The sequence below is a fragment of the Salmo salar genome, chromosome ssa15, assembly GCF_905237065.1.
Source record: "Salmo salar chromosome ssa15, Ssal_v3.1, whole genome shotgun sequence".
In the NCBI taxonomy this organism is placed as follows: Eukaryota; Metazoa; Chordata; class Actinopteri; order Salmoniformes; family Salmonidae; genus Salmo; species Salmo salar.
Genome location: NC_059456.1, coordinates 69646699 through 69659247, shown reverse-complemented (window position 1 = coordinate 69659247; position 12549 = coordinate 69646699). Strand labels below are relative to the sequence as shown.

The following is a 12549-nucleotide window of genomic DNA, read 5'->3' as shown; positions in this document are numbered from 1 at the left end:
TTTTTGTTGCTGAGAATTTTCCTGCAATGCAGGAAATGCAAACTTGTTGTGTATTTGAGTTTTAAAAAGGCTTCTAAAGTTTGTCATTTCCACTTAGAAATTTCAGACTTGATTTGCCCTAACAAAAAATGTACCATCCCCTACCAAAATGCCATTAATTATAATCCACATAATAATTCACATTTCCTGTTGCTGCAGGTTTATTTTCCTGCTGTAGCAAACTGGCTGAAATTAAGATCCTACATCTGTATCTATAGGCTGCTATAGCCTACTGATTTATTTTGTTTGTCATTCTATCGTTTTCATGGTATTTTAGTGGTGATTAAATATCATTTATTTAGAATTTATCAGAATTAATTTTCCATAAGTATTTTACCAGCTCTGACTGACTTGAAAAAAGTGAGGGAGTGCAGCTCCCCCACACTACGGCAGCACTACTTCCTGCTCCTTTGTTTGCCTACTAACGAATTGGCACTCTCCTCGAACACTCATTGGTTTCCGGGTCACGGAGGGCGGAGGAGTTTAGGAGAGAACAGACTTTTGTCCAATTGGAATTTTTCCCATGATGACGTTTTAAATCTCCTTTTCCCCGCAGGTGCAGAACCTTGCCATCTGTAGTCAGCAGGGGGCCCCCTCCTCCTCTCAGCTCCAGGGCCTTCATCTCAAACCGATGTCTGGAGGGGCCCAAGTCTCCCTGGCTGGCCAGCTCAGGGGTCCAACCCAGGGGCCACAGGGAACACAACTGGGGTCCCTGAAGGCCCCATCAAAGGGGGGGCAGAAAGGTGAGGGCCACTTTGTATCCGTGAGCCGCAGTGTGATGGCCGTCAGCAGTCACCCCCTCATCAGCCCAGGTAGACCACACTCAAAGCGCCCTGTTCAAGGTTAGCATAACAAAGAAGCATAGGTTTAATAGTAATTGTTATATAAGCCTGAATGTGGGTGGAGTATGATGACACCAACACTGTTTCATAAACATGATAACAGTAGGGCATGTAGCCGCAGCCAGGGCGGGCAGCTGTTGATTTTCTACTTTTGCTATAGATAAATCAAATTTCACACACAGTTAGAGCAAGTCTAAAGAGGTGTTTTTACCACACAATTTTGTCAAAAGACACTTCCATAACCTTGTCTCCACTATAGGTCCTTTTGAGTTCTATTTCCATACCATATCACCAGGCCGGCACAGGGCTGTCTGTCAGACCTATCCAAGAGAAGGCTGTACTGTAAATGCAGGCCAACCCTTCATTAGACTGCCAGCCCTATTCACGTGGACCCACTTTCAGAGGAAATGTATTATTATTACAGGACGTAAAGGGGAAATGGCCTAAGATCAGACAGCAAGCCTCAGCCAGAACCCAGTGACAGCTCAAATATGGCAGAGAAGGTTTCTAAAAGTATCTTATTGGCAAGACGACTGGCAGCTTCAAAACACAGCAGCAATACACTCAGCTTAGTTCTAATATGAAGAGTTCCTTGACCAGTGGTGGAAAAAAGTACCAAATTGTCATACTTGAGTAAAAGTAAAGATACCTTAATAGAAAATGAGTCAAGTAAAAGTGAAAGTCACCCAGTAAAATACTAAAATACTTGAGTAAAAGTCTAAAAGTAAATGTATTCGCTAAAATATACTTAAGTATCAAAAGTAAAAGTACGAATAATTTAAAATTCCTTAAATTAAGCAAACTAGACAGCACAATTTGATTTATTATGTTTTTATTTATGGATAGCCAGGGGCACACTCAAACACTCAGAAATCATTTACAAACAATGCATTTGTGTTTTGTGAGTCCGCCAGATCAGAGGCATTAGGGATGACCAGGGATGTTCTCTTGATAAGTGTGTGAATTGGACCGTTTTCTGTCCTGCTAAGCATTTAAAATGTAACGAGTACTTTTGGCTGTCAGGGAAAATGTATGGAGTAAAAAGTACATTATTTTCTTTAGGAATGAAGTGAAGTAAAAGTAAAATTTGAAGTTCGGACACTGTTATAAGCTGAACTGTTGCACGAGGAGGAGAGACTTTTTCCCCATGAGGATCTCATTAGTAGTTGGGATAAAAGGGATATCCCAAACACCATCTTATACAGTCACCTCCTTCCTGCAGCACTGGAGCTTTAAGCAACCCTAAGCCGAACCAGACGGTTTCCCTAGTGTTGCTAAAGGTGAGGAGGGCAAGGCTGCAGTGGAGGATACGGCTGAAGGCTTGACCCATAGGTCTGAGCTACTCCTAATGAGCTACTTCCAGATGGGGGCTGGCTGGGGGGGACGCCCCTCAGCGCTGCACATCTTCCCCTCTGTCACCATGTGCGCACAGGAAACCCTTCCCCCCATCTCAGCGTCCAAAATCAATAGATCAGAGGCAGAAACGTCTGTTTCCGATTAAAATGCATGCCACAAGGGGTTGCGCTACTGTTTTATAAAAATATTGTTGGTGGCATTTATTTTTGATTTAGTTATCCTTATGGAAAAACCAAATGAATTTCACATGTGAACGCATGTGAAGTGACCCAAAAACATATGATTTCACATGATGATTTCACATTTTCCACTTGTGAAATCATGTGATTTTCCTGTAAGGGTTGCGTCTGTTGGGTTATTTTGACAGGCTCAATTGGTTCATGTTCGGAACATTGTGTGCTGGATTAAATTATTTATTGATATGTGTAAAACCAAAAGTAGACTGCGGTCTGGACCCAAAGTTGCAATATTCAATTGGACACAAAGCAGTCTCCCCGCAGCTAGCCAGTTTGAAGCTTTTCGACTTGGCAGAGTAACACATTTAAGTGGTGTGTGAATATTGGAGAGAAGGCTGGCACACCGCTTTAAAAGGAGTTGTCACATAACTAGTGGCTGTAGAATAGTTTCCACAGAATAATCCCCAAACCACAGCAGAGTAAGTTGTCAAAAAGGCCTTCGTTTGCACCAGTTTGGGGCCTGACTGAGGTACTTATTAATGGTGAGGCAGGCATTCTATGAGTGGACCACAGCAGAGGAAACCAAGAAGGCTAATGATCACGAGACGTGCTGCCCCTCCAGAAATTGTTGCTCTTCACATACAGTAGAGGCATCTACTGCACACATTCAATCAAAAGTGATTGGGCTTCATGCATGGAGGACTACAGCTGTTTCACCACTAGGTCCCATTGGGTTGAGAATGTCATGTGTAGAATGAGACACAGGTGACTGGATACATTAACCTGAAGGCAGACTCTGTGGTAGCACGATACAAACGGACTGAAGGGGATGTCAAAGGTATTAGCTTTACAGTGATGGTTGGCATACAGTACATGATTTAGGGGACAAATCCATTAAAGAAACTTAGGACTATTTAGTTACAGGTTCATTTTAGTTTACCATGGTTTTCTGTTAAAGGCCCAGTGCAGTCAAAAATGTGATTTCCAGTGTTTTAAATTTCCACGCTATGATGTTGGAATAATACTGTAAAATTGTGAAAATGACTAATGCCCTTTTAGTGTAAGAGCTGTTTTGGTGGGAGTTCTGGCCTTCCATGGTGACACCACCATGTGGTAAATTAGTTAATAGACCAATAAGAAAGAGAGTTCCAAACCTCTCTGCCAATAACAGCACATTTACAGTTTTTCCCTCCTCATTCAGACCACTCCCAGACAGTCCTAGCTAAATTCTTGCTTGAGAAATTGTCGTTTGCTAAGAAGCTATTTTTGTTTATTTTTGACAATTTGTATTGAAAACAATCACAGTGAGATACTTAATTGTTACCCAGAAATGATTTGATATTGAGATAAAAACACCTGCATTGGACCTTTAAGAGACTACTCATGAAATCCTAATTTCACTAATACAATATTTATTTGTATAGCGCTTTTTATGATACTCAAAGACATTCAAAGTCACTAGCCATAACATGGCTTTGATGGTGTTTTGATTTGGGTTTCGCTCTCCTATAAGTGAACGTCCATAGTAACCACAGACCTTTACAAACTGCAGCGCTTGCAAGACTCTGATGTGGAACGGCGGCAATGTTTTTGAAAACGGGAAGCTGTCTTTAAGTGTCCTGTTACTCGTACGCCTACGACTACATCAATGGCTCTTTCCCCCAGATGTTTATCTTCTCTAGTTCCACAGACCATGGTCATGTGTTTGGCCTCAGGGAACCTATTGTTTGGCGTATAAACACATTTTATGAGAGTGAGGATTAATCCAGGCTTGACTGACTGAAGCCAAAGATGAACATGCCCTGGGGTGTCTGTTTGTTTGGGAAGTTATTGCTGTGGTAACCAATGTAAGATATTTCTGAGGCTTACTCATTTAGGGCCAAATCCTAACTTGAAATGTACACAACTAAGAATTACGTACAAGGGTAGCTACATTTTATTGTTTGTTTTGTGAATGAAACCTGATATTTCTTAGTTTAAAGACTAATGTTGAGTTATGTGTTGTTTTTACAGCGTATGCACAAATCCAGACGCACCAGTTTCTGCAGCAGCAAAAACAGCAGCAGTTTGTGTTCCAGCAACAGCGACACCAGACCCAGCAGCTTTCTCTGAGGGGCCAGGCCCCAGTGCTACATACAGCCTCCATCCACAGTCACTCTCAGGCCCAGATGCTACAGGCCCTGGCTATCCAGCCCCAGCCCAAGGAGGGCCCTGTCCCTGTACTGCCCAAACCATTTATTTCTGCCAATGTTCCTAGCCAGCAGGCCACCATCTTCCACTCCACTGTCAGTCCCCAGATTCTTACCCACAACGGGCCAACCCCTGTGGTCACCCAGATGCAGGCTGCTCCACTGCCCAACACCAAGCTAGTGCAGATGGCTGCAGTCGACCTCCAGATCCAGCCAACAGCTCTTACACCAGCCTCTCAGCTGGTTCAGGATAGTGCTGGCAAGGAGCTGCCCACGTCTGAGGTAGTCACGGAGAACAGCTCCACTCCCCTCCTACAGCAGCCAACAGCCCCTCCTATTCTTGAGGTCATCACTATTGAGCAATGCCCATCGGATCCCAGCAACCCCACCACACCCACTGGAGGTAGATATTATATTTTATATGTCACAGGTTGCATCTCTAAGTCATTGGACTTATGGATAACCAGAAGCCCTGACTGACTGTTCAATTTGATACAGTAATGTGACATCCCACCCATCCACTCACTGACTCACTCACTCTCTCACTCGATGACTCACTCACTGACTCACTCACTCTCCTACTCGATGACTCACTCACTGACTCACTCACTCTCCTACTCGATGACTCACTCACTCACTCACTCACTCACTCACTCACTCACTCACTCACTCACTCACTCACTCACTCACTCACTCACTCACTCACTAACCCACAACCCACCAACAACCTATTCACTCACTCACTCACGTCCATCTGTATGCTCAGGCACAATGGCCATCCCCAGTCTAGCGCTCCCCTCAAGCAGAATACTAAATCTGTCATGCCCCAGAGTCCATTGTCCAACCTTGCCACTTGGGGGAACGTGACAGCTTTAGCCATAATTACGGGAAAGGGTTGGGCTTTGTCACTCCCGTGGGATAGGGGGGAGAAAGTTTTCAGGCTTCCGCCTTACCAATATATTTCTCAAATATTGAGGGAATTCGATTATCTGGACCAAGTTAACCCGGTGGGAAGAGTTTGCACCAGGTGAAAATAATTTGTATACAAGTCGGCTCAAAACAAAAGTGACATTTGTGTTTTCAAATGCAAAAGTGATATTTTGATTAAAAGAATCTGCCATCCCAATGAAAAATTCGATTTGAGAAAGGCGCTCCTTTCACTTTTGCCTGTTCATGTCACAGGCCATATACCGTGCACCGGAAAGCAGTGTGAGGGGAAAATAGAGTCCACCAATCCAACCAATCAGAGAGGGAGTCCTTTTGAGCTACTCGTCGCCATTGAATCACATTCCAAGTTGCGCTGGCCAATGGTGGGAGTGCTTTATTTCCTAAAGGCTCGTCATGTCTGACAGGTGTATCTGAGTGAGGCACATCCACTCAGACATTCAAACATGAATAATATACTTTCAAGAGGCCAGGATGCTATTACTCTGCAGATACTGAAGTGGCCACCACTGCTACTTGGCTCCTCTGAATCACAGCAGTACACCATGTGATCATGGCACAATCCTCCTCTAAGTGTTACTGTTAGGTGGCCATAATTACAACCTTGATCTAGCAAGTCCAGTGATGCCTAAAACCTTGGTCCACCCTCAAGCCTAGGCCAGCATGTCTGCTTGTGGACATCTTGTGACAGACAGCTGAATTAAATAATATGTATATTATGTATAAATATACATATTATTATGTAGAAAACGTGCTATGTATATGTCATGACATATAATTCATTAACACAGTCTTTACTCTACGTGGTAGTTTTTGACATAATGACAAGTCATGAAAGCGTTGGAGGTCCTATACCTCTAGACCCATAGCTCAAAAGTTGAGAAAATCCACCTCTCAACATTTCCCATTCCAAACGTTTGTCACTAAATCTATGAAAATATGTTATTTTTACATACAGGCTTTCAGTTCTGTCTTGCCAATATAGTTCTCAAATATTGAGGGGATTCGATTATGTGGACCGGGTTTCCCAGGTGGGAAGAATTTGCACCGGGTGAAAGTGATTGCGTTCTCTTTGGAACCGAGCTGCCTCCGGGCAGTGAGCCAGGTTCCCCGCTCTGGTCTACGGGCAAGTCGGCTCAAAACAAAAGTGACACTTGTGTTTTCAAATGTAAAATTGATATTTTGATAACATCTATCTCTCATCCCAATGAAAACTAGTTAAATACACTAATTAGAACTTATATTATATGGACAATTACTGTTCGAATAGAGAAGGGCGCTCCTCCCACTTTTGCTTTTTGACGTCACGGGCCATATACCGGTGCATCGCGGTTCATTTTAATCAAACTCCACCAATGTGGTAGATTGTACTGGAAGCAGTGGGAGGGGAAAATATAGTTAGCCAATCCAACCAATCAGAGAGGGAGTCGTTTTGAGCAACTCGTCACCATTGGATCACATTGCAAGTTGCGTGGGCCAATGGTGGGGGCGCTTTATTTTCTATTCAGTTCACGCATACAAAGGCTACTTGCTTGTGTACTTTTGCAGGGATAATAGTGCCGAACAAACTGAAGAAAGCATACGAAAAAGTGTGGATGTGATTGCATTGCTTGTGTAGTTTCTACTTATGTAACGGGTGCGTATTTCCACGGAATATTTGTGAATTGTTTGAGCACATGATTTGTTTGCTCCATGTTGCCTTGGCGGACGGGATATGAAAGGAAGGGTTGCTTGGAGCAGTGGAACAAAGGGGTGTGCCACGGAGTACTGTCTTTGGGTGTGCTTTCGCTCCGATGTTGACCATTGTCGGGGCGTTTGAATCAGAGCGTCTATATTTGTCATTTATTATGGTGTGTTTCTCAATTTAAGTTAATGTTCAAACGTGGGCAAATGTAGTTTTAATGATGTCGACGAAACCTTTGCACTTTTATACCGCAATCTATTAGAAACAATACGCATGTGGGACAATAAGCACCTTGCGCAATGATCACGAATGATTAGTTGATACAGTACATTCTTTGTATTAAATACACCTACTAATCTTAATTGTTTTATTGACGAAAGTAGTTTTTTTGTAGATGTAGAATGATGCGGGGAGGAAAATAAACAAAACAATTTCGAAAGTGTTCCAGATTTTCTACTAGAATCATTAATTCTTCACTGCGTAAAACATGTCCATATTTATCATTATTGTTACATGATTGGTCATTCTCTATTATTATCACCTCAGCACTGACTCCTGCATGCCAGTTTAACATTTTACACAAATATTTCCTTTTTATTTACTCACAAATATGCCATTATTATGCCAGCAGGTAAGGGAGATGCTGAGTGGCTGAATGCGCAACCAGGTGCAGGCTCACTTCCAGTCATGACCTCAGGGAATGGGAACAATGCGCCCATGGTGACAGGCAGTACCCCACAGAATGGCGAGAGCAAACTGCCTCAAGCCATAGTGAAACCCCAGATCCTCACCCACTTTATTGAAGGATTTGTGATCCAGGAGGGAGCAGAGCCTTTCCCTGTGAGTAGGATTCTGAAGAAGCTTTCCACCCACTGGGCACATGGCTCTTCAGAAGCAGAGGCATACACACAGGTGGACTGGGACCAGAAAACGGCCCTGGCATTTCTAACACACTCTTCCTCTTGGTCCCCACACCGGCCCATTCATTCTTTTTTTTTGAGGCCCCCATTACTAGCCGAATAAGGATCATTTTGCGCAAAAAAAAGAAGTTAGACAGGCCCACTGGGCAAATAATTTACCAGCCTAATCCGCCCCTGCACGCCTGTTTTGGAGTCAACTGAACCATAAGGACACATAGTTATCCATGTACATGACCAGTAGTGCACTTCCCTCTAGTGGACTAAATTAGACTAAACCATTCATATCATTATGCACTGTACAGCATTTTACTACCGGTGTAAGCAGCATGAATGACGTGAATTGTCTCTGTCCTTTCAGGTGGAACGTCCGTTGTCGTTGCTGATCGAGAACCTGAAGAAACACAAACAGCAGACTCACTCTGACTCAGAGAAGACAACTACCTCCTCCAACAGCACCACTGACTCTGAGATGGAGGACCTATCACAGCAAGGTAAAGGACCAGCCAGAAGACATCTTGCTTGGCCCACTCAATGGCCTTTTCTCAATTAGATTTGCTCAACTCCTGCGTCCTCTCTCCTCCGTCTTGCCCCCTTTTCAAAAAGGTCAAAGGTAATCGAGGAGAGGCGGCCGAGGAGAGTGAACGTGGACGAAAATGCGCTTATACGAAATGAGAAGCTTCTCCACTTGCAAATTACGTTTACAAGGGGGAATCCCAAAATAAGTGTAAAGTGATAAAACGAATTAGGTTAGTTGTGCAAGACATTTTATAGATAAAAGGACAAGAAACAGATTGTTTTTAAATGTGTATTGTCGGAGGAGAAAAGCATGCACAACAGCTGATTCAAAGAGGGTGTGGCAGATATCAAAACTATTCTGCTGTAGGATACACGTGCTTCCTCGCCAAAAGGAGGCTATCGAGGAGTGGAGGACTGTCTTTCATTTGCCTCCTAATGAATTGACACACTCCTCGACCACTTATCTGTATCCAGTCACAGAGGAGAGAGGACGGAGGATGGACTTTTGCCCAAATGAGAAAAGGCCTATTAACCCAGAACTACAAGCTTATCATTGTGGCATTGGCTACCTGGCTTCACGTCCCACTTCTGCTTGAATCTCAGCACAAATGTTTGTACATATTGGCACTTGGATTTGCTCTTCTTGATCCGTACTGTAGGACTGTCTTTAGGGTTTTCTTTCAGTCTCACATCAACTCTCTGATCATCAGAAAGTCAACCAACCACTTGCCTCCGTAGACATGAAGCCACGCTCATTACTTGTCATGCCAACCCGCATTGTGTTAATACCCACTGTATTTTTACCACTGCTTCTCTGGTTCCCATGTGTTGACGTGAAACTGTTGTTGCTGTGCAGAGCTGAAGCAGCAAGAGGAGCCCACCCTGACGTGTGAGCTGTGTGGCAGAGTGGACTTTGCCTACAACTTCAAGAGATCCAAGAGGTTCTGCTCCACAGTATGTGCCAAACGGTAAGGCCTGGGTAGACAAGATGCTGGGACTGAGATCTGGGTCGTACTCATAAGGAAACGTACTGCAAAAGGGAGGGACTATCTGAACTTTTATTTTCCATTGAAAAACATTTAGCAAAGGTGTGGTCTAATGAATATAACCCAGGCATCCTGAATGACTTTTTCGCCAGCAGTTGTTGCTGCAGTAATTACAGCAGTAGTACACAAGTGCAGGAATAACAAATAAATGAATGGCTTATTCTTTACTTGAGCTTTTCATTTGTTACTCAGATGTTTAGAAATGAATTGACAATTAAACAAATGGCTTGCTCAGCCTTAAACACTTAATTACCCAAGCTACTTGTTGATACATTGCCCATTTATTTTTTTCCCCCCATAAAATGTTTGTGCAGGTACAATGTGGGGTGTACAAAGCGAATGGGCCTCTTTCCAAATCGACAAACCACGATGGAGAAACTGAAGAAGCAGAGAACATCCGTTGGGAACCACCAGAACTCAAGCTCCGAGACCAAAAAACAGGTGAAATGGCACTGTTCACAAAATATCAAGAATCAAAGCACTATATGACTTCATAAACATATTTCCATTGAGACCCTCTTTCTGGCTAGAATGGCAATAATCCCATATCACTTCAAAGCTATATCCTTCCTTTGTGTTTTCAGACTCCCACTACTGGGCAACAACCTGGGGGTGGATCGGTGACATCCAGCCACCCCTCTCACCCTGGTCACAGGGAGTTCAGCCAGTGTTTAGACATGTCCAGCTACGAGGGTCCCCCTTCACCCCCACTGTCTGCTGCCAGCTCTAGTGCTCCCAGGTCCCAGGCGGGCAGAGGGGCTGAGCACACGGAGGGCTGTGGACAAGAGCTGCCCCTCTTCCAGCCCAGCGACCCGGCCAAGTGGAACGTGGAGGAGGTCTACGAGTTCATCTGCTCCCTGCCAGGTGGGCACTGCGACATTTTCCATTTACTCCAACGGTTGCTAAATGGCAGAGTAGCAGCCCAATACAACAGTGGTCACCCTGGAGAAATGCAGGGTGTTTAGGCTTTTCTTTTAGCCCAGTAGTAACACACCTACTTCAGTCAACAAACTTAGTCGTTTGATTAGTTGAAATACAAATGAAATCAAACTAAAACTAAAACATAGATATCGGTTCCAGGAACATAATTGGTGACCTGACCCCTGTCATAAATCAAGCAGCAAGCAAGAGGGATTTTTAGAAAAGACTTGCCTACAACCTGGTGGTTATGTGTAATGTTATTTTTTTAGTATATATATTTTTTAGAAAGCTAGCTGATGAGTGGCTGTTTTGTTCCCAGGTTGCTTGGAGATAGCCAAGGAGTTCCGCTCGCAGGAGATCGACGGCCAGTCTTTGCTGCTGCTGAAAGAGGACCACCTCATGGGCACCATGAATATCAAACTGGGGCCTGCGCTCAAGCTCTTTGCCGAGATCAGTATGCTGAGAGACTCGTAACCCCTCCTCTCTGGAGCCACTCCACACTGCCGGAAAGTGTCCAGAACACCGTATTTATACGGTACTCTGACCAGGCTCAAGCCTACCGCTGTGGCAGGTTGGTCCCATGGTGGTGGAGGATGGACGAAGGGTGTCTCTCTGTTTCATAGAAGCTGATGGTCCGTAGCATATTGGCAACGCTATCTGAGTTTAGAGCTTTGTCTCTTTGGACTCTCCTATGCAATGCAGGAACCGTTAGCTACTGAATGAGTTGTACTGTGGATGTTGTACTGTGCACAAGTAACTTACCCAGCTAGACTCAAATGGACATGGTGGTACTTAAGTTCATAAACGCCGTTATTAGTAGTTAGAGATTCCTGGTACTTCTGTATACTTTTTAGCCAGTAGTTCTGAAAGTAGCGCTCACGAGCCAAAAGTGGTCCCTGAAAATTACGTACTACATATGTGCAGATATGTGCACCACGTCATTGCTCTCGCTCTGCTGTGTGCGTCTTGCTAGCTGTCACTCAAATAGTGAGGGGCTGAAGCACATTGGTTGGAACTCGAATTGTTAGGGGGCTGGCCCATGTCGGGGAAAATGTATGGAAAATGGCGCCGCACAGCTTCTAGTAAACAGCCTCTTTCAAACTAAGATTTTGTGGCTAATTGAGGTTAAGTAATTCTGCTCATAGATTATGCAAGCATGAACTACACATGTCACATGCACCAAATACAACAGGTGTGGACTTTACAGTGAAATGCTTACTTATGAGCCCATTCCCAACAATGCAGAGTTAAAATACGAGGCAAATATTTGCTAAATTAAAAGGAAATGCACATCCAGCCTGAAGTGGGAGGTTTAAAAATATATGAACTCAGCAAAAAAAGAAACGTCTTCTCACTGTCAACTGCATTTATTTTCAACAAACTTAACGTGTAAATATTTGTATGAACATAAGATTCAACAACTGAGACAAACTGAACAAGTTCTACAGATGTGACTAACAATGGAATAATGTGTCCCTGAACAAAGGGGGGGAATGAAAAGTAACAGTCAGTATCTGGTGTGGCCACCAGCTGCATTAAGTACTGCAGTGCATCTCCTCATGGACTGCACCAGATTTGCCAGTTCTTGCTGTGAGATGTTACGCCACTCTTCCACCAAGGCACCTGCAAGTTCCCGGACATTTCTGGGGGGAATGGCCCTAGCCCTCACCCTCTGATCCAACAGGTCCCAGACGTGCTCAATGGGATTGAGATCCGGGCTCTTCGCTGGCCATGACAGAACAGACATTCCTGTCTTGCAGGAAATCACGCACAGAATGAGCAGTATGGCTGGTGACATTGTCATGCTAGAGGGTAATGTCAGGATGAGCCTGCAGGAAGGGTACCACATGAGGGAGGAGGACCCTGTAACGCACGGCATTGAGATTGCCTGCAATCCGATGATGATGTGACACAC

At 44.1% G+C, this 12549-nt stretch overlaps 1 protein-coding gene across 8 annotated transcripts in view; it reads left to right on the top strand.

The window, feature by feature from the left end:
• The window catches only part of LOC106572235 (polyhomeotic-like protein 2), a 42582-nt gene extending 30485 nt beyond the window's left edge, over positions 1-12097 (top strand). Inside the window, exons 7-14 of one of the 8 annotated variants that reach the window (XM_014146245.2) lie at positions 596-881; positions 4427-5005; positions 7863-8071; positions 8510-8642; positions 9524-9635; positions 10028-10154; positions 10298-10577; positions 10954-12097. In XM_014146245.2, coding sequence (XP_014001720.2) covers positions 596-881; positions 4427-5005; positions 7863-8071; positions 8510-8642; positions 9524-9635; positions 10028-10154; positions 10298-10577; positions 10954-11108 — 1881 coding nt within the window. In that variant the 3' untranslated portion in view covers positions 11109-12097. Of the gene's footprint in view, positions 1-595; positions 882-4426; positions 5006-7010; positions 7398-7859; positions 8072-8509; positions 8643-9523; positions 9636-10027; positions 10155-10297; positions 10578-10953 lie in introns of those variants that run through there. The other 7 variants (XM_014146244.2, XM_014146246.2, XM_014146248.2 and 4 more) reach the window with 7 other exon arrangements.
• The last annotated feature ends 452 nt before the right edge of the window (positions 12098-12549 follow it).